Genomic DNA, 26,527 nt, shown 5'->3' on the forward strand with positions numbered 1-26,527 from the left:
TTGACTAGCCTTTAGAGAGGTCTCTCCAAAGCTTGAAATCTATTGCTGATATTTCCATGCAACAAACAATGAATGGGCTTTTTATTACAAGACGTAGTTAAAATAAGGGTAAAATGGTAAAATTATTTGTCATTTAAAAAAACAAAGGTCACGAGGATCACACATCCATCTCGAATTAAAAAAATTTCTAATTGTTGCATATTTGGCTGAGCACACAAACCACATCCTTAGCCAATAAGATAATAAATAATAAAAAAACACAATAAAGAATGACGATAACATGTTTCACCCCACCCTGAACCAGTAAAATATCTTCACGTCAGTTGAATACGAATAACTAAACTGTAAGCTTGTAGCTAATGCGATGATCATATATATATATATATATATATATATATATATATATATATACAAAGTATAAGAGAGAATTGACTACTCAAAAGGCAGAAAACATATAAATAATTTTTTTATTATCCAAGAGGGAGTAAATATATGAGGTTATGTGCCTAATTTAAAGAAAAAGGCATAAGGAGAAAAGAAAAGGCAAAAGGTATAAGATGATCATATGATTCGTATTAAATTTTGTCAATGAGATACTCCGCGTGTCTCTTTATAATAGTCCAATTTCACATTTCACAATTTTTAAGGCAACAACCTTATAATATTTTATTAGATTGGTAAAAGATGCATTTTCAAATTTGCCCTTCCCTAAAAAGTAGTGTATGAAAAGATGCATAATGAGAGGTTTATTATTAGTGGTATGAAAAAGTTATTTTTAATGGGGTCCACTTATTTTAAAATTTTAATTAGTTTAATCTTTTAGGGGTAAATTGATAATGTAATAAAAAGTAGTATATTGATTTTTGAAATGTGACCACTAAAATGGGACAGCAATAAATGAGATAATGGACTATTAATATGGGACGGAGGGAGTATTAAGATGGGCTAATATTTGAGGCCTTTTGCAAGGTTTAAGTCAAATACCTTAAAATTTTATTTTATTTTATTATTATTATTTTTTAAGCCCATCATCAATGGGCCTACAAAATTTGAGGCCCTATAAATCTTGAGGCCCTAGGCGACCGCTTGGTCGCCTCGGGTCAGGGGCTGGTCCTGCACGCGCCGACGCGTACATATCACGAACAGCTCAGATTAGCCCAATACATCGGGCGCACTGAATATATACTCCCACTCGAGCGATGTTCATGGATGAGCTGAGTGGCCCAATTGTAACGAAATTGTAACAAGTTCGGATAAAAGAGAATGTTAGAAGTTATTATAACATCAAATCCAAATGAAAAACTCATTAAATTAAATGAGTGAATATGTAAGTACTACCTAATAACTTTAACTTTTATATGTGGTGGTGTTTGGCTGGGCTTTTTAACATCAAAATTCCTTTGATGAATAAGGCCTTTTATAAGGAATTTTGCTAAAAAGAATTTATAAAAAAAAGTTGTTTGATGAGTGTATTTTTTGAAATCCTTTTAACTATGAAATTATATTTCATATGACAATAAAACCCATATATTTGTACTGCAGTTTCATTCAAACCCATCTTCTATGGCCCGTTTGACTGGGTTTCCTACACCCTCAAAACGGGTTTCTAAACCCACAAAGCCCATTTCACCAAAAGTATACTTGTAGGGAACTCGTATTTGCGGTACAAAAATTTATAGGGTGGAGTGCCAAAAAAAACCCCAAACTATACTCTCTCCCAATAAACTCCTAAATTTTATAATTAATCTCCTAAACTATTCTAATTTTTGCAAATAACCCAATTCCGTTGAATTATTAGCGTTAAAGAGGTGTATGACATTATCTGACCTAAGAATTACTAATTTTACCCATTTAAATTGGGTTATCAAATACAAATCCACTTGAACTACCAAATCTAGTCAAGCTTCATCGTTCAACAAAACCCTAAAGCCTCCTTGATAATCGGCGAGAGGCTCAGCCAACAGCAGGGAAAACCGAAAGAGTCCCAAATCTAGTCAGCTTCCTAAATATCCTTATTATTCTCTTTCTCAATTGTTCTCTCTATCAAAGATATAGCGGCAACAACATATTATAAAATAATTATTGGGTTTTGCGATTGGGTTTGCAACTATTGTGATTGGATCTTGCGGCTTGAGTTCGGGGGTTCTTGCGATTGGGTTGCCACCCATCGCCAGAGAGAGTACGTTTTGGTTTGATCGAGCAACATTACCATGTAAGCAGGTGAGCAGATGAATGGATTGTTTAGCGAAAGTTTTAGCAAAAACCAAACAACAGAAATAAATTTTGCGATAAAATTTGGTGTGCTGTCCATTTTTTATTGGGTATATGGCCACATCAGAAGGTTAAACCATTAAATGACAAAATAGTTTATTTTAGGGTGAAGTGCAAAAACCACCCTAATGTATACTTTTTATGGTATTTTTACTCCTTATTTGAAAAAGTGTACAAAAAATGTCTCAATTCTTTTCAAATCGTGCGAAAACACCCTTTAATCACAAATTAGTATTGTAATACCCATTTTACCATTTTACTCTTCTAAAAATACCCATACCAAGCCTTACTCTCCACCCCCAAAATCGGGTTGACCCTGAACTGGTTTAGTCTAAAGCTAGTTTGGGATAAGGAAAGATCTGTAACCAAACACCCTTTTTCTCCTCCACCTTTCTTCACAGATTTCTAAAACTCTTGGTTCATCGACTTCATCTTTCAAGCATATGCTACGACGAAATCCTATTACAAGCTTGTCTTACCGCTGCTTTGCCGCCATTCCCGTAAAACAAGACCCACTGTAGTTCACCGTCGTTCTCGTCGTGGGTCCGGGTCTGGTCGGATGATTCAGAGAGTCTCAAAGTTGGGTTTCGAATAAAAGTGGCTTGAACAGCCGAGCATAAACCAGCAACAATGAATTGAGTCAGGACAAGACGGCGGAATGCAAGGAGTAGCGAAACTGAATTTACCGGCAGCCGTGGAACTGTTCTTATCGACAAGCATAGAGGACTTGTTCTTACCGACGAGCATGGACTGTCGACTGCGATGAAGCATTGAGCTTACCAAAACGGCAGCAGCGAGTAACAATTGTAATAGTCGCGACTCCAACGACGGTAGTAAGTTCAATGACAACCAAAGATTAATAGGCGGCAGCAAGGATGAACGAAGACCGGACTGAACCGGCGGTGCACTGTTTACGGTGCGTAGGATGGTGATGATTTGTAATTGGGTTTGGGGCATTTTTTATTTTTTTCTCCTCATTGTATCACGATCTGCTATGCTCTGATCTCTACGGAGGTTTCTAAGATGTACTATCTTATTGACTTGAAGAAGATGTCTCATATTTTATTTTTATTCTTATTTGTATTATTCTTATTTTTAATTCTGGTGAGTTGCTTTGCTACCCTTTTTAGTCATTTCACAAAATTTTATTTTTTTATATATTTTATAAAATGTGAGAATAAGAGTATTTTAGTCCAATTTTATCTTAAATGAGTAAAGAGGACCCATTTACACAAATGTCATACACTATAAGCATACTATAAGGATATTTTTTGCACTTCACCCTTTATTTTAAGAGCAAAATGGTCAACCCAATTTTCTTAAATGGTCAATCCAATTTTCGGTTAACGGCTGTAGAAGCATTGTATATTTTTGTTAGTTTAAGGGGCAATTTTTAATTCAGAATTTTTTTGTTTAAATCTATTATGACATTATATTTACATAAGATTTACTTTATATTATCATGCAACCATTGCGTGTGTGTGTGTCTATATATATATTGTGTAAATCTATCAAATTTACACAAAAATTTTAGATTATTTATTTTTAGCCCCACGTATTGATTTATACATTTTGTGTAAAAATATATCTACCAATAGTATCATGTGCGGACTCCACATAATTTTTACAAACCTACTTAATATAGTATTGATTTGTTAATGGAATGAGAAAGATGGAGGATAAAGAAATATGCTAATGTGACTGTGTAAAAAGGTTGTGTAAACACATTGGTGGTGTGGCAGTTAAGATGTAAAAAGGTTATGTAAACACATTAGTAATGTGGTAGTGTATTTTAACAGACGGTTAGAGAATCATACGTGACAGTATATATATTTTACACAAAAGAGAGTTTTAACAAAGCTGGAGGTGCTCTAATAATTCATAATATAAAATTGGATAAAGTGCACAAAATTCTCCTGCCCGATGTTGGCTCATTAGTTTTAATTACAAATTGGCCTATGATTTATAAAAGTTTTCAAAATGCCCCCCTAGAATAATTTTTTTTTCTAGAAAACGACCATTAATTTTTATTACACATAGGCCAATAATTTATAAAAAGGTGAAAAATGCCCCCTGAAATAATTATTTACCCTTGGGCCAATTAATTTTATTGCAAGTAGGCCTATAATTTATAAAATTTTACAATAATGCCCACTAAAATAATTACTTTTTAAAAATATCTTTAATTTTTCCTTTCTTTTCATTCTTACTCCTCCTCTTCTTTTTCTTCTTCTTCTTTTTTATATTCTCTTAAAGAAAAAAAGTTGCATTCCTTTATTCAAACTTTTTTTTTTTTTTTTTTTTTTTTTTTTCTCTTCAAAGTTTGGTAATTAAATTTGTTGCTAAAAGGATTAGGGATGACAATTTGACCCGCCCCTGCGGTTACCCGCCCAGTTTTTGGTGGTTTTGGGGGACCGTTTTGCTTATTTGGGCGAGGATGGTTTGATGTAATAAAAATTCACACAGGTTTGGTGCGGGGGCGGGGGGAGGTCGCCCTGCACTGCCCCGTCCCGTTTAGATAGGCAAATTACTTAAGTACCCTTGTTTCATTAGTATATATATTTACCACTATATATTAAGTACCCTATATAACAATATTAAAATAACAAATGAATTTGATTAAAAGGAAAGTTGCAATGATGAAAAATTGAAGATGAAAAAAAAAAAAAAAGCAAATCTATTTCAATAATAAATAAATTAAGGTCTTAAACGGGGCGGAGCGGGTACCCGTAGGGGTAAAAATATTAAACAATTACGGGGATGGGGTGAAAAGTTCCCCGTTTTTTCGGTTTTGGGTGGGGACGGGGGTGAAATTTTTAAACAGTTACGAGGGCGGGGCTGGGTACACCTGCCTAAACCCGCCCCCGTTGCCATCCCTAAAAAGGACTCTTAAGATCAGTATTTTATGTTTCTCATTTTTTAAAATAATTGTTTTTCAAATTTTTAAATGTTATTTTTACATCATTATTACAGTTCTATTTTTCCGCTTATTGTCTTGCAGCAATATTTGCTTGAAAAAATATAATTTATCCTCTTTAATATAGCACCCTTGAAACGAATTCCTAGCTCCGCCCTTGCTAATATTTATACACAAATTCATCTTAATTCGATAAATTTCTTTGAATGAGTTATTCCAACTCCACCGCGCCTGTTCACCAACGCTTTTACTTTCTTCAAAAGTAAAATCTTGAGATATTTATTTTTAATATTTAAAAAATAAAAATAAAAAGTAAGTTTAATAATTTTGATTTTAATTTTACTTTCCTGTTATCTATCCCTTATTAAAATTTTTTTATCTTTCTATATATATATATTTTTTAATCTGGGATTAATTATGATGAGTACAGAGTATCTGTATGTGTGTGTTGTATGCAATTAACAGATTTTAGCATAAAATAGAGCATCAGGAAAAACAAACAAAAAAAAACACAATGTCATTGGGAGGGATGAGCAGGAACTTCACGAAACTGGGTCTCTCAACGCGGGACTAAACTTGGTTTGCTCCGACGAGCCATTAGTCCACCCATTTTCGGTGTGCACCAACCAACCCAGAAACAAGGTGTAAAATTATGATTTTACTTGTACTAGTGACCAAACTCTTCTCTTGAATAACTGGCCTCAGCTCCTCCAATATTCAATTTGCTCTGGAGACCTCATGCTTGCTGAGACCATTCATGGGTTTCTAGTATATTGTGTGTGAGAGATGAGTAACCCAGTGAACCATCTCTCTCTTTAGATGTCGGATCGTGGACCTCAGCCTCGTCAGTCTCTCTTTATATATTGTTGCAGTTGCCGGAATCCATGGAAACCACAAACTCGAATTTGGGTCTCCCTTTCCAATGTCGGAATCCACGGACTGACTGGGAATAGAACTTTTGACTATGAATTGCTTGTGGATGCAAATTTGGGTATCCCTCTCTGATGCCCAATTGCCGGATTCCTTGCACGCATCGTCATAATCTCGTCGCCGTTCGGTCCACCGGTAAATTCAGTCCGGCCTCACTTGGAGTCACTGTTAGCCGCCCCCGTTGATACACTTTCAGCCAAATTTACTTATGGTTAAACCAGGAGAGAGAGAGAGAGAGAGCAAATATTAGGGCTACAGTAATAAGAAATAATTCCTTGCTACAGTAAACAAATAGAGAAAGTGAGAATTTCTCTTCATAAAATTATAAAGTACTTCTTTAAAATTGAAAAGTAAAAATATTTTACTAAACATGATTTTGACTTTTGATTTCTATTTTAGAAATTGATAGTAGAAATTAAGAATTAATTCCTGTTAGTGGACATGTCCTTAGTGTTGTCCCTACAGAATGGTCGGGTTTCAATCATGATTTAATTAAGGTGATTCAAGTTTGAAAGTGTCATTTCAGCCAAGAAAAAATTCTTCTTAGGGCCCGTTTGAATTGGCTTTTGAAACGCTACTTTTAGCCTTTTGGAATTGGAAGCTGTTTTGAGAAGTGTTTGGCTAAATTTTTAAAAGAGCTTCTGAGTCTTAGAAGAACATTTTGGAGAAACGCTCTTTTTTTCAAGACATTGGAAGCTGTTAAGGGATTTAATGAAACTTTTTTAAAATACCAAGCGTGCCCTCCATATTTGTGAACAAAAAATAAAGTATTCCACCTGTATCCTTATATATGTAAAGAAACCTAATCGCATCATAGATTGTCTCTTTCGTCTGGTTCGCATAACAACAGGTTCCTCCTCTCCTTTTTCTCATCCTTAAGATTAGTCCATTGTGTTGGTTGAGACTTGAGAATTCGGGAAGCTTCTTAACATGGTTACATGAGATCCATCATCATCTAACCTCGTTATATCTCAACCCAATCTTCTTCTTCTTCTTCTTTCTTTATATATATATATATATATATTTATATTCGGTTAAAGATATATTGGGTGGATCTGAATTTTAGTATATATGCTATGGTTTAGCACATGTTGGTTTTTCCACGCTAAAGTAGACAAATAAGAATTGTGTTTTTTTTTTTTTTTCCTCCCATATGGAGACAAAAATGGATTCAGCGTGTTCATAAACAAAAACGAAGTTGGGAATAAAAAAAAATAAAAAGAATAAAAAACAATTGATATGTAAAATACACTAAATAAAATAATGACATCATTATGCACTTGGTTGTTCTGCAACTCAAATTTTTTTATTATGCTACTTAATTAATTTTTCATTAAATGTGTATTTTATTTTTATATCCCAATTCTTATATTTATTTTTTCTATACCAACTCTTCTTTATATATTTCTTTAATTGTGTTAGATAATGATAGTGAAATTGAAAATGAGATAAATGAAAGCTATTCAGAATAAAATTGATATGGAACTTAGGTAAATACTTTGTTAAAATTTCATTTTGTTGTATTAGTTATGAGATGAAATTAATATCTGACTTTTTTAAAGCAAGTTATTTTTCTTATATAAGGCATTTCTGATAATTAAATTATGTTGAAGGGGTTATTAGGGTGTTTAGGAAATAGTGTTATGTAAAATAATATAACTACTTTATGTTGCTAAATAGTTTTTTTTAAATATGCATTCACCCCATCTTAGGGTAAAATAATTATTTAGATAGTAAAAAATTTTAAAAAATGTTTTGCCAAACATGCAAAAAAACTCTTTCAACATTAAAAGTTCTTCTAAAATATAATTTCCAAACACTAATACAGAAGTCAAATAGAAGTGATTGCTTTTAATTCTAATTCTCTTTCTCATCTTTGTAAGGACAAAACTAAAAATTATGCCAACCCTTACTCTGAAAGCTTGGCCAGGACTCTGAATAATTCCACACCCCACCCACATCCTGAATCATTGAAAAACATAATTCTACACGGCCCCCCACATGAATCATTAAAAAACACACTGTCGTGTCTGTTTGTCCGCTGACACGGACTCAATTATTGGAGCTTTATGTGTGACTCCAATAATTCAAGATAGATAATATTATTGTAGCTTTATGTGAAACTGCCTCAATCCTCATGGCAGGACTCAGACATGTTCTTCTATTTAAAACCGAGGTTGATGGAGGTCTCAACAGAGACCCGAATGCAGCAGATGACGGGTCGCAGACTGGTAGTCTTCCCACTGCCCTTGCAAGGCCACATAAACCCCATGCTTCAGCTAGCAAACATCCTCCACTCCAGAGGTTTCAATATCACTGTAATTCACACCCAATACAACTCTCTCAATCCTTCCAAATACCCACACTTCACCTTCCGCCCCATTTCCGATGGCTTGCTGGAAACCCCGCCTTCCACAGAACGTGGCAGAGATTTGTTAACACTCCTCAACGTCAACTGCGTCGCCCCCTTTCGCGATTGCTTGGCTCAGTTGTTGTCTAGTGTTTCGGAGGAGCCCATTGCTTGCTTAATCACAGATGCTATCTGGCACTTCACTCAAGCTGTTGCTGATGGCCTTAAGCTCCCTAGGCTCGTGTTACATAGCGGTAATATTTCCTTTCTTGCTTTTGCTGTCCATCCATTTCTGAGGGAGACGGGTTTCCTCCCAAAGCAAGGTGCATTCCTAACTCTGTTTTTTTACTTATGTTTCGTATCAAACACTCAATTATTGAATTCTGCTTGAATTCTTTTCATCTATAAAATGGATTTTCAATAAAGGAAACTGAATTTTCATAAATTTTAATACATGAATTTTCTTAAACGGTACTATTATTTTATTTATTTATTTTGTTAATTACCCAATTTAGCACTTTGATTGATGTTTCTTTCTTAATTTCTGGTTGATTCCAACACAGTGACTGGTTCTGATCTTGTCTTTTTTTTTTTTTTTTTTTAGGACAAATATTTTATTTTTTTCCTTCCCCCCAAAAAAATATACACACAACATAGGAACTGAAGAAGACTTCAATCTCATATTAGTGGAAGTCTGTTAAAGATGAAGCTTTCTTTTGATACGAAGAGTAAAAAAAAAAAAAAAGTCCTATTGGTAAAAGATAAATTTTAATTTGTTTTTTTTTTTTTTGGTTGACTTTGAAGAGACAATATGATTACACAGAATAATTCATATTCATCTAGTGATCTTCTCAGATTCACAAACAGAAGAACCAGTTGAAGCGCTTCCTCCACTAAAAATTAAAGACTTTCCGACGATGGACATAGCAAACCCAGAGGATGATTTATATATGCTAATAGATGGCATGGTAAAAGCAAACAAGGGTTCTTCCGGATTCATTTGGAACTCCTTCAAAGAACTTGAACAACCAGCACTGGCCACACTTCGCCGACGTTCTATCGTCCCACTCTTCCCTATAGGCCCATTTCATAAATACTTTCCAGCCTCCTCAAGTAGCTTATTAGCACAAGACCCAAGCTCCATTTCTTGGTTAGACACACAATCACCCAAGTCAGTAATATATGTGAGCTTTGGGAGTCTTGCAACATTTGATGAAACTGAATTCTTGGAGATGGCTTGGGGACTAGCCAACAGCATGCAGCCGTTTTTGTGGGTGGTTCGACCAGGACTAATACCTGGCTCAGAATGGCTTGAACCACTGCGAAATGGGTTCCTGGAGGCTGTGAGTGGAAGGGGACATATTGTGAAATGGGCTCCCCAACAAGAAGTGCTGGCTCATCCGGCCACAGGAGGCTTTTGGACTCACAGCGGATGGAATTCAACGTTGGAGAGCATTTGTGAAGGAGTTCCGATGATCTGTTCCCCTCGTTCCAATAACCAAATGGTGAGTGCAAGATATGCAAGCGATGTTTGGAGAGTCGGGGTGCAATTGGAGAATGGGTTGGAAAGAGTTGATGTGGAAAGAGCAATCAGAAAACTAATGGTGGAGAGTGAAGGGGAAGAGATGAGAGAGAGAATAATGTGTTTGAAGGAAAAGGCAGATCTTTGTCTAAGGGAAGGTGGCTCTTCATACCAATCCCTAGAGAGCTTGGTTAATTACATATTTTCATTCTAATCTTATTCACATTTGTTTGATTAATCCATTGTGCTTTTATACCATTGTACTCGGAAGCCAACTGGCTCGCTATCTATGAATAAAGGAGGCAATTTTCTTCATTGTGATCCAAAACACACCATGCTTCTGTCTTATTGCATATTGAAGGAAACAACATATTCATACACAAAAATTTATTCTGCCAGCATATATAAATTTTAATGTGCCACAATGGGGCTCCTCACTTTAGACACCCCATTATCCCACACCAATGACCCAGAGAGTACATTCTTATGTGGTTTCGCTGTGACTGTTACCACAAAGGATTGCTTCTCACCTAGTTTCTTGAATTTAAGGACACTCGGCTTGACATGGATTTGAAGTCCCGCAGGGGCTACCACAGTTGCTTTGTAAGCATTCACTGGCGAACCAACATTTGTGACGGTCCTGTGGAAGATACGGGTGATGGGGTTTTCAGACTAGAAAGATAGACCAAAGGAAGGATAATTTAGATCCCAAACGGTCCCATTGTCGGCTTTAGAGCAACTGTTATTGTCTCCAGTGACGAGTCGCAATAACTTGCTGCTATAACCTTGTCCACATAAAAAATTCACATAGTCAATCTCTCTGGCATCATAGACTAAACCAGTTTTTGCAGCTTTTAATGGATCAATATGACCTGTCCGTATGCAAACTCAGCATCAGGGTTAGTGACATTGCTCATTGGACGAGTTGCAAAGAACAAAAGAAGCAGGGGCATATTAGCTACAAATAATGGATGTATTCCAATACATAACAACAAAGGTCTTGAGTAATTTTTTATTTCTTTTTGTTTGGAGTTGCTTACTAAAATCCCTTACGAAAATTACAAGTTATTTAATTACCAGTTGTCATCAGAGCAGACTTAATAGTAGCAGGGGACCATCCAGGATTAAAAGATTTCACATAAGCAACTGCTCCGGTAGCATGTGGGCAAGACATGGATGTGCCGGAAATTATATCGTATGGAACTACTCTTTTGTCTCCCTCTATTCCAATGACAGTGGTAGCCTGTAACCATGCAGTAACGATGTCCACTCCTGGAGCAGTTAAATCAGGCTGCACATGAACAAGGTGTGCCAAATTTAAAACCAGAACATACTTGTATATATATATATATATAGTTAACCACCATCTACTCTCAAGCCCTCACGCGTGGCCTTCTTTTAGTCCAATGCGTGTTTTAATTTTAGTTATCTTCGAACACAATATATTTCCTACTCTGATACCATATTAACTTTAATATTTTCAACATATCTGTATGTATGTGTATAAGATACCTTGAGAATGTCGCTTGTAATTGGGTTTGGCCCTCTTGATGAAAATGAAGCTACATATGGAGCCAATTTGTTTTCAGCTTCGATGCTTTTCTTTATAGTTGCAGTTGGCTTACTGTAGAGTAAATTTTATCCAAATTGTTAATTGTGTTGTGATCAAATAAAGTGTCAAAAGAAATTAATATTGTCCAGAAATCTATATACCGAGTTGAATTTATGCAATGGTAAACACCACGGCCATCTTTAGAGCCCAAGTAGGATACAGGCAAAGGAAAAGAAAAGCCAAAATCTTTACTGCCTTCATCATCATTCATTATGGTACCAATTCCACCCGCGTCTTCAATGAGTCTGAGATGCAGTACCTGCATTTCATGATCATTCTTTTATGCATTTTCCATACTCAATTATCTATTATCAAAGCACATAACTACATAATTAAGCTTGATTTTCATTAATATCATCATTGATATATAATAAATCTTTAACTTTCTGATCTGACATTTTCCTTTTTCTTCCTTACCTGGATGTGGATCCATCAAAACCAGTATTGGGTATATCCCTGCCGTAAACTAGAGGGTACTGTTTCTCGAGCTCGAAAGTATTTATAGAGACTCCCTATATGTAAAAAGAGTCCAGAACTATATAACAAAGTTCATTTGAACGGTAGAGGCCAATATAAGGTAGAGGCCAACAGATACAACTATAATGGCCGGGAAGGTGATGAATTGTGAAAATATATAGAGATATGCAAGAGAAGAGGACATGCTTGCTCACCTGATAAGACTTATTGTTGCCCAACAGCACCATTGTCACAAACTTTCTGTCAATGGTGCTAGCAGCCACTGAGAGAGACCATGGTGAGAAACTTGAGATGGTTTCCGGATAAGGACCATCATTACCAGCAGAATTGGATGTGAGGACTCCCTTCTTCATAGAATGGAAAGCTCCAATGGCAATGGGATCATTAAAGTAATCCCATGCAGTGGAACCCCCAACCGAAATTGATATTATATCAACTCCATCAGCAATTGCATCATCAAATGCTGCAAGGATATCCGCAGTTGAACAAGTATCATAAGCCCAACATACCTTGTACACAGCAATGCAAGCTGAAGGAACCCCTCCCCGGGCTGTACCCAAGCCCAGGCCTAATAAGCTTGCGCGGCTGACTAAGCTCCCCGCTGCTGGAGATGCAGTGTGTGTCCCATGACCATTTAAATCTCTTGGTGAATCAAAATCTCCCTGAGGTATTGATCCTACAGTATTGTAGGTTTTAGCTCCTATTATTTTCCTGCAAAAGTGTTCAAATTTTTAGTGGCAGCACAAGCAATTACTATATTTATTAATGTAATTTATGGGTATGTAATTGGTATGTACTTGTTGCAAGTGAAATTTGTTGAGGAATGGCAAGAGCCCTTCCATTCTCTTCGAGGTGGACCATATCCTGTGTCATTGAAACTATGAGATTCAGGCCAAATCCCACTGTCAAGTATTCCAATAATGATGTCGCTTTCATGAGCGCTTCTTTTAACTCCATGAGGGAAGCCCATGAAGTCCCATGACCTTGTTGTGTGGAGTTTCTTCTTTTCATTAGGGAACACAGACACTACTCCCGCCATGCCTGAATTTTTTGGAAGTTAAAAGCAGAGTTAAGAGTGGAAGTGGAGGACAAACAAATCATGCATGGGATAGATTAAGTAACTAGTTGAAATTATAAAACACCCACTTACTATTTTGTCTTCTCTTCCTTTGTAAGTTTTGCTACAAATCCATTAAAGCTCCTCTTGTAGCTATAGAGTAAAGACTCTGATGCCCTACTGTTGAATCCATCCAGTTATAAAAAAATTAGTTAATATCAAAGAAAAAAAAAAAAAAAATCTTAACTTCCTCCCTCTTTTATTTTTAATTAAAAAATGGACACGTGTTATTCTGTCATTATGCCAAATCAGTGGTGAGGAAGAGGTTCCTACTCACTGGTGAGAAGGCGAGCTTTGTTCTATTTTTACTTCATGTTTAACTTTTTGTGTTAGTACGAGTCAATGCAAATGCAACAACAAATTGCATTGATCATGTTCAATTTTGTGATTACTGCATTGCAGAGCACCACTTGAGATCATATTATCTAATACATTTTGACATGTTAACATATGGTATATACTATAGACACATCTACACAAGTATAGGGAGTGACCTTCCAACAACTTCCTTCAGCATTCTCATATGATTCGATGATGCAGAGACATTACCCTTGGGAAGGTCACCCATGTACACAATGTATACCTGCACCACAAAATGATCAGTTCTAACTAATTCTATCAGCTATAAAAACTTTAAAAGCAATATTAACCATAATGTGTTTATATATATATAAAAATGCCTTTTGATCTACATCAGATGCTCCAATGCAGCTAATAAGCAGAGTACAGGTAAGGCTGACGACGATAAGCCATGAAAGAGTTGTCATTTGACTAGCCATTAGAGGGGTTTCTCAAAAGCTTGAGCTCTATTACTGATATTTCCATGCAACAAACAACCAATGGGCTTTTATAACATGAAAAGTAAGCATGTTCAACTTGTATCAATTCCACACATTGATTACTCAAATTGAATTTGTTATACAATCCTACAAGCAAGATCATCCAAAGCGGGATTAACAATGTTTTTAGCTAAATTCTCCCACAGCCATAATGGTAACAAAGTACCAATGGTTGACTTTTACCATATCTTAAACCTAGTAAATAAGATTGCACCTAGAAGATTATATTGGGGAATGTGTATCTTTTATTACATAGCATATCACTCAATACATACAGAATTTAGCATTCAATATATTAAATAACATTCAAAGATTAAATTTTACAACATGAACACAAATCAAGAAAATGAAAATACAGTAATAAGGACACATCCATCTACATATAATTATAAAATGAAGGAATATATAGATGGCTTTTAATATAAACATGATTTTAAAAGTTACAATTAACAAAGTTTAGAATTTATAGAACAATGAAAAGAAAAATAGCATAACTTCAATAAGTAAAATGAAGAACACATATTTATATATATATATATTTGATAAAAGTTAGAAAACTGGGCTTTGAAGTTGAGAGGCGTGTTAGGCACTGTTGTAAAGTCTATTTCCTCCCCACATATGAGTATTGGCTCCACTATACAACCCAGATGTTCGTAGGTGGGGTCCCCTTCAACCATGTCCTAAGGAAGATGATATAACCATGTCGCTGTCCTGTTGCTCATAAACACGTAAATAAAGAAGTGCATAAGCATTCATATAGATACACCTTGCTCACATTCCTGATGGCTTCTTTCTTCTTGTACATGCATACAAAGAATTAGTACTAATAGAGAAGAGAGTATTACCCACTGTACGTGAGTTTTACAAAGTTATCACTAGGATTAGAATTTCAGAGGTGGTGGAGGCCTCCTTTTACAAGGTTTAGAGAGCAACTCATTTTTGTTAATAATGACGCTATTCTCATAATAAAAATCAATATAAATAATTATTTATAATTTTTATTAAATTATCTCCAGCAGTCCAGCCTATTTAATAAAAATCTAAATATATAATCAATCAACTTTATACCATGCAACAGGCGTAGGTACCTTCTGGACTTGAACCTACACTTATTAGTATTAATAGTCTCCATTTGAAAGGTTTGGTGAACTATGTCTTGAAACCAATCCATTGAACCAAACTTCAACATTTCACACTATTAAAGATAGATTTCGATCGCTATGTGCTCATATCTTGCTTCTCATGTGAACTCTCTGAAACATTGTAACAACCCAATTTCCAAAGTAGGCGGCAACTCACAAGGCTCTCACTTAATAAGATGAATCCTCCAAGGGTTTATGTAACATATACCTTGTGAGAGTATGCCCGCCTCAGATTCATTCAGGGCAATGCCCTTTCTAACATCATATCAAACAATACTGTGTCATAGGGACGAACATGAGAGAATCTCCTTGAGAAATCTCCTAATAACAAAGTGTTGTACACGAGTCATGCAATAGAGATTATTTCTACCCATTGAACGTTCTTAATGGGATCTCCAAATCACAAAGGATGACTGACACTTGGTATTTGTTCTTTTAGTTTTCTTCATAACCCAATGCTTTGGTTTTTCTTTCTTTTCTTTTCTTTTCTTTTCCTCTCTTTCAGTTTCCATACTCTTTTTTTTTTTCCCCATTTTTTTTTTCAGCCCACAATTTCCATTCTTTTCTCTCTCATTAGTACGAGAGAGAGAGTAAAGTATACATGAGTTTTTCTTGGCAAGAAACACATTTACATACTCACTTTCCCCTTATGGGGTCTTGAACTCGACCTTCCATTTTAAAAAATAAAAAAAAAAGTAAACGTGAGTTATGGGTAATGGTAGCCCAACCCCAGTAAAAATTATGTTGTTTTTGTCATGGTAGCCCTACCCCAGTCTCTATACTACTTAAGGGTATTGAAAAGTTTTCATCTCTGTCAGGACTGCACATTAACCATAGCAAAATCCTCATTTTCCTCTCTGGTTTCAATAGTTCTGTTGAGGCTACTATCCATTCACTTGCTGGATTTGTTAAAGGATTGCTACCAGTAAAGTGTTTAGAGGTTCCTTTAATCTCTACCAAGTTAAATGCTATTGACTGCAGAATACTCACTGATAAAATTTCAAGCAGAATTAGGCATTGGACAAGTGGAGCATTGTCTTTTGCAAGTAGTTTACAGTTAATCAGGGCTGTCCTATTCATCACCCAATTCTATTGGAGTACTAAATTCATTTTACCCAAGAGTATCTTAAATGAAATCACCAGTGTTTTCCGAGCCTTCTTATGGTCAGGTCCTAAGCTCAAGTCGAAGAGTGCCAAGGTCTCCTCAACAACAATCTGCCTTCCAAAGAAATCTGGAGGTATAGGGCTTCCAAACCTACATTTTTGGAACAAATGTGCCATCATGAAGGAGCTATGGAATATACTCACAGCTAAAGAAATGTTATGGACAAATGCTTACCTTCTCAAGGGCAGAAGCATTTGGGAAGTAGCCATCCCAGGGCAGTGCTCTTGGTCCTGGAGGAAGATACTTCAACTTAGGCTGGCCATTAGACCTCTTGTCAGGTTAGAAATTGGAAATGCAATCCAATCCAATTTTTGGTTTGACGGTCCTCACTAGGTCCTCTCTGCCCACAAGAAATCACCACTCAGCTCTTTCATTGTGGACTCAGCTTGGGCTTTCCCACCAGCATTGCTACGAATCATTTCTCAACTTGGCATACCATCTATCGCTGCCCTCTCCATGCTCCAGCAGGAACCACAAGCTTAGATGGATTCCTTCTCCGAATGGTGAGTTACCCCATCAGCCAAACATTTAAACCACTTCACCAGCATCAGACGCTATTGCTCACCTGGTTCAATCCGAGCATTCTTGAACACAACTTCATTTTGTGGGAGGCCATCCACAAGAAGCTGCCAACTATGGATAGAAGACCGACCAATGAGAAATAGGCAATCGGGTAACCTATGCCATCTTTTCTTCTCATGTTCCTATGTGTCTCCCCCATTTGGTCATTCATTCAAACATGTTGTGCCCTTTTACATCCTCCCATCCTCTTGACCGATCTTCTTGCCTGGGCTGCTGATCAGCATTGGAAGAATAGAGAGTTGGCAATTATAGAGCTTCAATTGCAAACTCACCCTTGCAGCTACTGTGTACAATATTTGGTTGGAAAGGAACCCAAGACCCCCTTTACCAAGAAGGGAAAGGGCTTTCACCAATGGCGATTCTGCAATTAATCCTTGATTTTTTTTTTTTTTTTTTAATTATTATTATTATTATTATTTTAATATAAAAAAATACCTTAAATAAATACATGAATGTCTCTCATATTTAAAATAAATTTTACTCCTATGTCCTATAATTTTAAAGTGTCACAAATTAGTTTTACATTTTAAAAAGCTAAACAAATTAAATTCAACATTTGCATAATTACGTTTCTAATTTTTCAAAAATCTTTTAACTTACTGTTTTAAATTAATTTTATGTGTGATGTATCCGTGTGTTTAATTGTTTAGTTAAATGGACTGTTTTATTTTTATTTTATTTTTTTTAGAAGGGGATGGATTGGGTTTATAGTCTTTGGGCCAATTAGATGGATCTTAAACTATTTAGAAGGGATTCTAATTGGATTGGATAGTGACCCATGGGTAATAATATATATATATATATATATATATATATATATATATATATATATATATTAGTTGTATTAAAAATAATATTTTATTATATTAATTATTTATCTAAATTATGTTCGAATTTGTAATATTTTCGATTTTTGCCATTTTTCATTTTTTAGAATTTTTTAATTTTTTTTAGGGTATTTTTGTCTTTTCTCATTTTGCGTGCCGGACACCGTGGGGTGTGTCGAGTGTGCCAGAGTATTGATTGGAACATTTCCTTGAATCTATGACTCTTAAAAATGCATTGGTTGTCATTTCGGTATTTTTTCGTTTTTTGGACTGAGAGGTCCCAGGTGGGACCCGCTACAGGAGTGTTGAGCACGTGGATTATTTTTCGGGTCCATTATATTCATACATATTTATTTGATGCATATTTATGTAGATACATGCTTGGATGGGTGGTTGTATAATATTTAGTATTTATATATATATATAAAGGTGAAAAAAGAAAAAAAAATATATATATATATATATATATATAAGTTGTGGGACAATCATGTTAAAACATTACAAATGACGTAGAGTCATCACAGACCCATTCTCACTGTCTCATTTCGGCAGTTTCTCTCCTCTCTCTTATTTTCTTTTTTTTCTTTTTCTTTTTACACCAATTCAAGCTAAGATCCACACTTATAAATTTAGAATTGGGCTTTGCCACTTGAGGCAAAGTTGACGAGTGCATCAAGACCGACGTTTTGATCAGAGCATAGTTTCAATTGGCCACCTTTTGGATTTCAGGATTTTGGGGTTTCTCTTATTTTGCTCTTCATTTGTGAGGTAGGGGTTTTCTAAACAACATATTCTTGGATTTTGGGGAAATTTTTTTTTTTTTTTTGACTAAAAACATGCTAATTTAGTATAATCGTTTTATAACTATTTTAATTTTATATGTCTATTAAGCATGAGAGGTGTTTTAAGTGTTGAATATGTTAAATTGCATGTTTAATCGAGTTGTGGTGATGATATATGACCTTGGTTGATTTATCTCTATATGCCTTTTGTTGAAATGCCATGATTTATATTTATGAGAATGTGATGTTGTGTGGAAAATTATATTGTGAACATGCTTAAATGATATCGATAATATGTGAAAGTAGAATGTGCTTTTTAGAAGATTTTTTTTACAAGCATGCTATGCTATGTTGTTGAATTCGAATGCAATGTGAAATAATAATAATAATAATAATAAATAAATAAATAAAACTAAAATTTATTATTGGCATGATATTGAAAACATGAAGCATTCATGCATTGCATTGGGCAAGAAAAATGGAAATTTGTTTTGAAATGAAATGAAAAATTATTTGGGAAAATATTTTTGAAAAGTGGTATGTGAAAACCCGGATGCCTAGGAGGTGCCTAGTGGTCTGTAGCGTTAATGTAATCTAGAGAATTAGGAAGAGACCCTAGCATGGCTGAGCTACCTAGGCCTAGAACAGCGCCATGAAGATGCTATGTGGTCAGGGATAGCTAGCTAATCCTTCTCTTGTGGCACCATAGAGGTGCTATGGGTCAGATTGCATTAACGATTTGGAACAGTAAGACGGAAATGTTTCGGAAATAAAGAGCGACATTGGTATATCATTGCATTATACTGGCATGCATTGTATACATATGGTTGGATAACCTGTTTTGTAGTTGTTGATGATATTGTTATCGTTGTTGTGTTTTTCTTTTCCCCAATGATATGATCCCGTACTTCTTTTATCCTATACTTTGTATGGATTTACGGTGTCATTAAGAGGTGTGTCTTAGATACCTCCTACTGAGTGGCTGTGCTCAACCCATTATATAAATTTTTTTTTTTTCAGTTCACGAGAAAGAAGTGGTGGATGACACTCCTCCACAAGTTTAGATGAGGTTAGTGAACTATTTTGACATTCTTTATATTAGTAATCTTATTTTTTTGTATAGCCTTGGGATGGCACGTATATCATGTATCGACGTTGGAATTAACATAATGCGCTTAGACGACCTCCAATTCGGGTAAGGACCCGGTTAGCGATTCCGACCCTCTGGTTCGAGTTGTTACAAAATTTACAAATAACCCTTTTAAATTATATTTTGTATACTGTATCTAATAAACTATCACATTTTGTTGAGAAATACTCCAATATCTAGACTATACTTTATTAAATGGCAATAATACCCCTTGTTATTGTGGGTCCTGGCCATTAGATATATTTATGTATAAAATTTATAAAAATTCGCATACTGTCCCCGGAGATTTTGTAAAATATTATATAATGCCCCCTAAAATTATTTTTTCCTTAATAATTTACCTATTTTTTTTTCTTTCTTTTCCTTCTTACTCTCCTTCTTCCTCTTCATTTTTTTTTATACTATGCCACCCCTAAAATAAAATCTTGGCTTTGCCCCTGGCGGAGGCGTCGACTTAAACCTACACTTATCTGTTAATATTTCCATTTGAGGGATATGGGTGAACTATGTTTTGAATCCATATCCTTAACCAAACTTCAACATTTTACACATATAATTGATGATACACTTTGATTGCAAGGTAGCGTTATTAATGGGCATGCGCTCATATCTTGCTTCTCATGAGAACTCTTTGGAACAACCCAATTCCCAAAGTTGAAGCCTCATTATAAGGCCATGGGACCAAGATCCTTTTGTTGTGGTGTTGTAGGTGCTGTACGACATCGGCCGGATCTCAGCACTTGCACATGTGTGAGCTGGATTCTGTAACGACCTTAGCTGATGCCAAAATTTTAAAAAAATTCGGCATAACCTTCCCTAAAAATGGGCCTTCAACAACCTGTCCCAATACACAAAACACATAATATCATCCAGCATCCCATTCATCCGTTCATTATACCTCAACATAGTTCCTCTCATGGTGGAACATCCACACACCAATTAATCTAAATTATCATAATTACAGTCCCAAAATACATGGTTAAAATTTAAAGTCCTTGTCTTATAACGTTACATGATACAATTGCATGGAAACATATACCATAATTCCATTAGTTTCATTTACATCAAACAAAAGATAAGTTCGTTCTTAAGTTACAAGGCCATGAATACTATCTTCGTTACATCCCCATACCTATGAATATACATAAAACCGTCAAAATACAAAATAGCAAACAACCTTCTAACAACTTTCAAGCTTGAGGTGGATTGTTGTCCACCGGTTCATTTCCAAGACCTGAAAAAAATAACATAAATAGTAGAGTGAGCATAAAGCTCAGTAGGTGACACTTAAGACACAATTCTTGTGTCCTTGTGAATCCAAACAAAGCATAGGCCAATGGGAAATAGGGATCATGCAATATAGGGAATTAAAACAATATGCACATCAATTCCAATTATAAACCATGCAGTGCAATGAAATGTAATGCATGCTAATGCCACTCCCCATTTTCATTCACCAAACCATTACTTTCAAATGTTAATACAGCCCGCCCTTTGGTAACCCCGCCGCGACACGAGAGGAGGATTGGCTATCGTCCCTAAACCTTTGGTAACCCCACAGCGTCATCGAGGGGCCTGAACAGCTCAACCACGATAGGGCGACTCCCTAGTCCTCTCTAGGCTATATTAATCTCCGGCCCGTTGGTAAACCCGCAGCGACCGGGTTTATCAAAACTATTTGACAAAACTCTTCTCCCAAAATTTTCCCCATTTTCATTTCAAGACAAATTCTCCCATTTCATGCATCTCAATGACATGTGCATGGATGTACATATAATCTCGATATTATGACAATGGAAAATTTGGCACAATCTAAATAAACATGTTCTCATTAGTCATTTTCAGCATGTTAACACATAGTGGGCATGATAAAACAACATCTAAACATATTTTACACATGAAACAAGTCACAATCAAGCTCTTGAAAATTCTCTAGACATCATTCATACAATCATAGATACAATTAACTCCCAATTAAACATGTTTGACACAACAAGGAGGTGTAATTCACAATAGAATAAGAAAGGAGTGGATTAAGATGCCCCTACCTCAAAATGAGTAAAATCCCTAGAAATGGGTTCTTAAATTCGAGCTCCCAAAGAAGACCAAAAGCTGGAATTTCTGGTACTAACACGTAGAGCTCGTCGTGCTCGTCGTTTTACCTCAAACGGCACCTAAATCCGCCAAGTAATGAAAAAGAAATCTTGCCTCAAAGATTGGGTTGAAAAAGAAAAGAAAATGAAATAGAAAATTAAGAGAGAGAGATAGATACGGGGAGAGAGAAAGAATGAGAGACCAAAAATGGTCTCTAGCCACTTAAGGCTTAGTGGTGGGACCCACCAAAAATTCTTTTCTTTTCTCTTTATCTTTTCCTTTTTAATTTACAGACATTACATTCTCCCCAAATTTAAAAGATTTCGTCCCTGAAATCAAGGCATACTTGGAAAAGAAAACAACTCTAGATACTTGGAGCGAACCTCTTGTTCGAGCTCCCAAGTAGCCTCCTTGACTCCATGGTGTCTCCAAAGGACTTTCACCATTGGTATCATCTTGTTCCTCAACACCTTTTGTTGTGTGTCAAGAATCTGAACTGGTCCTTCCTCGTAGGAAACATCCTCATCAAAGTCTACATCAACCCAACTCAAAATGTGAGATGGATCTGGCTCGTACTTCCGTAACATCGATACATGGAAAACATTGTGGACCCTATCCAACTGTGGTGGCAAAGCAAGTCTGTAGGCAACCTCTCCTACACGGTCCAAAATCTCAAACGGTCCGATGAATCGTAGGGACAACTTGCCACTTTTTCCGTATCTCATCAATCATTTCCATGGAGAAACCCGTAGAAAAACATAGTCTCCCACTTCAAAGGATAACGACCGTCTCCGCTTATCCGCATAACTCTTCTATCGGCTCTGAGCTGTAAGTAACCTCTGTCTTATCAACTTAATCTTCTCAGTAGTCTCGAGTATAATGTCAGGTCCTAAGGCGGCTGTCTCGCCTACTTCAGTCCAATAAACAGGAGACCTACAAGGTCTACCATACAACGCCTCAAATGGAGCCATCTGAATGCTCGCCTGATAACTGTTGTTATAAGCAAATTCAGTAAGTGGAAGGTGATCCTCCCAACTACCACCCAAGTCAAGCACACATGCCCGAAGCATATCCTCCAAAATCTGGATAGTACGCTCCGACTAACCGTTAGTCTGTGGATGGAATGTCGTATTCAGATGCAACACTGAGCCAAACGTTGCTTGAAGTCCTTCCCAGAACTTCGAAGTGAACTTGGCATCCCTATTTGAAACAATGGTTACTGGAACTCCATGCAACCTTATAATCTTCTTCACATAAAGAACACCAAGCTTCTCTGCATCATCTATTGCTTTAATAGGCAAAAAGTGAGCCGTCTTGGTCAATCTGTCAATGATGACCCATACGGACTCATTGCCCCTTCGTGACCTTGGAAGACCTGTCACAAAATCCATAACAATATGCTTCCATTTCCATTACGCTACAGGTAATGGTTGTAATAAACTGGCTGGTTTTTGATGCTCGGCCTTCACCTGCTGACAGGTGAGGCATCTAGCCACAAATTGTGCAACATCTTTCTTCATCCCGTTCCACCAATACTGACGTCTCAAATTGTGATACATCTTGCTACCACTTGGATGAACTGCAAAGCGGGAAGTGTGAAACTCCCATAAGACGTCCTCACGACAAATCGTAGGAACCACCAACAAACCCCTGAACCGTAGACCCCAATCTGTATACAAGGCCCAATCTTTCACTATCTCACCACTGGAGATCAAAGTGTGAATGACATCTAAATCCGGGTCCTGTCTCTGTGACTTAATCACTCGTACAACAAGAGTAGGCTAAACCACAAGACTAAACAAGAATGCTGGCTCACTGTCAACATCGTCATCAAAACAATACAATCCCATCTTTGCCAAATCCTTAAGCATCTTCCATTTCTGAATAGCCAGACTAGCCAAAGTTCCACAGGATTTCCGGCTTAAGGCATCTGCTACCACATTTGCCTTGCCTGGATGATACTATAAGTCAAAATTGTAGTCCTCAAAGAATTCAACCCATCTTCTCTGTCTATTGTTCAAGTCCTTTTGGGAGAAAAGGTACTTGAGACTTTTATGATCCGAGTACACCTCGAATCTCTCACCATACAAGTAATGTCTCTAACATTTCAAGGCAAATACAACTGCCATTAACTCCAAATCATGAGTAGGGTAGTTATACTCGTGAGTCTTCAACTGTCAAGACCCATAAGCCACTACTCTACCATCCTGCATCAACACACACCCTAAACCATCACGTGAAGCATCATAATAGATCATATAACCCAAGCCACGCTTAGGTATCACCAACACTGGAACCGTAGTCAACCTTGTCTTTAATTCCTGGAAAGATGACTCACAGGCTTCATTCCATGCAAACTTAATCCCTTTCTGGGTTAAACGGGTCATAGACGTTGCCAAACGGGAAAAATCTTTCACAAATCTCTGATAGTAACCTGCTAGACCAAGAAAACTACGAATCTCAAACACATTCTTGGGTTTCTCCCAATTCAAAATAGCTTCAATCTTTGATGGATCAACTGACACTCTGCCTTCTGAAACAACATGTCCTAAAAACTTCACCTCTTGTAGCCAAAACTCACATTTCTCATATTTGGCATACAACCGGTGCTCCCGTAAAATCTGTAAAACAATACTTAAATAGATCTTGTGCTCCTTCTGAGATCGTGAATACACAAGAATGTCATCCATGAAAACTACCACAAACTGGTCCAAGTAATCGTGAAAGACGCGGTTCATTAAGTCCATGAATGCCGCTGGAGCATTAGTCAAACCAAAAGGCATAACGAGGAACTCATAGTGTCCATACCGTGTACGGAATGCTGTCTTCGGGATATCCTCATCCCTAACCCGCAACTGATAATAGCCAGACCTCAAGTCAATCTTAGATAAACAACTGGCTCCCCTCAACTGATCAAATAAATCATCTATTCTTGGCAAAGGATACTTGTTCTTGATGGTGGCACGATTCAACTTCCGATAATCGATGCATAACCTCAAAGAACCATCTTTCTTCTTAGCAAACAAGACCGGTGCTCCCCATGGTAACACACTCGGTCGGATGAAACCTTTCATCCTCAAATCATCAAGCTGTCTTTTTAATTCCTCCAATTCAACTGGTGCCATATGATACGGTGCCATAGAAATCGGCGCAGTACCGGGCATCAAGTCAATAGTAAACTCTACTTCTCGGTGTGGAGGCAACTATGTCAAATCCTCCAGAAACACATCCAGAAAATCATGAACAACTGCAGGATAATATTGTTCCACAACTTTATCCTCTTCGGCTATAAGGCTAGCCAAAAAGTAATCACCACGACTCCGTCCACGAATTCCATAAAACGATGAAATATGGGAATCACTCTGATCTTCCACAAAAAAGAAACAGTCTCCCTCGGGAGTACAAACTGTAACCCTTCCTCTGAAACAGTCGATCGTGGCATGAAAGGAAGCTAACCAATCCATCCCGAGAATGACATCAAAGCTAGCCATCTCCAGGAGGATAAGGTCAAACACAAAAGTCCGCCCGGCTATCACAATGGAACAATCCCTCACGACTCGGCTCAAAGACACTGAAACTCCAATTGGCATATCAAGACACAACGCCCGATCCATAAAACTGACCTCTAACCCCGATGCAAGTGCAAATGATGGTGAAATGAAAGAATAAGATGCACTAGAATCAAACAAAACACGGGCCCAAGAACCAAACACTGGAAATATACCTCAGAGAACTGAAGATCCAGGAGATGCATCAGTCGGTGTAAGGGCAAAGACACGCCCCTGCGATGCCTGTGCCTGTGAACTACTAATCTGAACACCAGACTGTTGTGCCGACACAGTAGGAGTATCCCTCCTAGCTGGTTATGAACCCTGAGAAGACAAGGCAGGCTGTGGTGGTGGCGGTGGTTTGAAACCTGATTGAACCGTAGTCGACTGTGACGGCCTCTGCTGTGACCATCTGCCACTAGTGGTGCCTGCTCCCTGACTTGGACAGTCCCGAATCAAATGGCCCTGCTGGCCACACCCATAACAAACCTTTGGAGCTGAAGAAACTGAAGTCAATCTCATAGGACAACTGGACTTGTAATGCCCAGGTTGCTGACATTGATAACAAACAACTCCACCCTTGTTAGATCCAACTGGCATAAGAGTGGTAGGAACAGATCGTGTAGATTGTTGCCCCTGAAACTAAAATGAACCACCCTTGTTCTTCTTCCAAGAAGATCCTTCTGAGGATGGCCCTGCACCCCTCTTCTGCTTCCACTGTTCTCTTCTCGCATCCTTATCTCTGTTATCCGCTTCTAACATTAAAGCCCTTTCCACTACTTCAGAATATACCTTGATGAACTGTGCCGTGATCAACGGCCTCATCCGATCATTAAGACCAGAAACAAACTTCCGAGTCTTGTTAACTTCATCTCTCACCATTTCTGGAGCAAAGCGAGAAAGTGAAGTGAACTTGTTTTCATATTTTGCCACTGACATGCTCCCTTGGATAAGGTTATGAAACTGGTCTTGTAATTCCCATCTTTTGGAAAACAGAAAGTACTTTTCGAAAACAATTCCTTAAACTTGTCCCAACTCATTTCCTTCACCTTGTACCGGCTCGTAACTGACTTCCACCACAGTTTGGCATCCTTAGCAAATTTATAGGTAGATAGGATGATCTTCAAATGATCCTCTGTCACATCTATAGAAGTCAATTGAGTTTCAACTTGCTCCATGTAGTCATCTGCTATCATTGGATC

General features: G+C 36.9%; 1 protein-coding gene, 1 long non-coding RNA gene and 1 pseudogene across 3 annotated transcripts; 1 reads left to right on the forward strand and 2 right to left on the reverse strand.

Moving 5' to 3' along the window:
* The first annotated feature begins 8,250 nt into the window (after nt 1–8,250).
* LOC132270881 (UDP-glycosyltransferase 76B1-like) lies at nt 8,251–10,303 on the forward strand. 2 transcript variants are annotated; one of them, XM_059772083.1, is made up of 2 exons: nt 8,251–8,791; nt 9,324–10,303. In XM_059772083.1, the coding sequence occupies exons 1-2, from the start codon at nt 8,272–8,274 to the stop codon at nt 10,202–10,204; spliced, it is 1,401 nt and encodes a 466-aa protein (XP_059628066.1). In that variant the 5' UTR covers nt 8,251–8,271; the 3' UTR covers nt 10,205–10,303. The 2 variants fall into 2 exon arrangements, with proteins under 2 accessions (XP_059628066.1, XP_059628067.1); XM_059772084.1 differs by having other exon boundaries at nt 8,251–8,722.
* A 55-nt stretch (nt 10,304–10,358) lies between these two features.
* Nucleotides 10,359–13,187, reverse strand: LOC132270880 (cucumisin-like; annotated as a pseudogene).
* Nucleotides 13,188–13,281: 94 nt separating this feature from the next.
* Nucleotides 13,282–16,401, reverse strand: LOC132270882 (uncharacterized). The gene is made up of 3 exons (XR_009469595.1): nt 16,318–16,401; nt 13,691–13,779; nt 13,282–13,316 (listed from the first exon to the last, which is right to left on the reverse strand). It is a non-coding gene; the product is annotated as an uncharacterized LOC132270882 (long non-coding RNA).
* Nucleotides 16,402–26,527: the final 10,126 nt, after the last annotated feature.

This window comes from Cornus florida, unplaced genomic scaffold (assembly GCF_030987335.1).
Source record: "Cornus florida cultivar Cherokee Brave unplaced genomic scaffold, ASM3098733v1 CherokeeBrave_3.0.0_Hap2_Chr08, whole genome shotgun sequence".
In the NCBI taxonomy this organism is placed as follows: domain Eukaryota; kingdom Viridiplantae; phylum Streptophyta; class Magnoliopsida; order Cornales; family Cornaceae; genus Cornus; species Cornus florida.

Excerpts from the sequence above, each read along its gene's own strand:
- LOC132270881 (XM_059772083.1), top strand. The coding sequence starts at position 8,272 with ATGTTCTTCTATTTAAAACCGAGGTTGATGGAGGTCTCAACAGAGACC. Across the intron at positions 8,792-9,323 it reads GGGTTTCCTCCCAAAGCAAG|ATTCACAAACAGAAGAACCA; the intron begins GTGCATTCCTAA and ends TGATCTTCTCAG.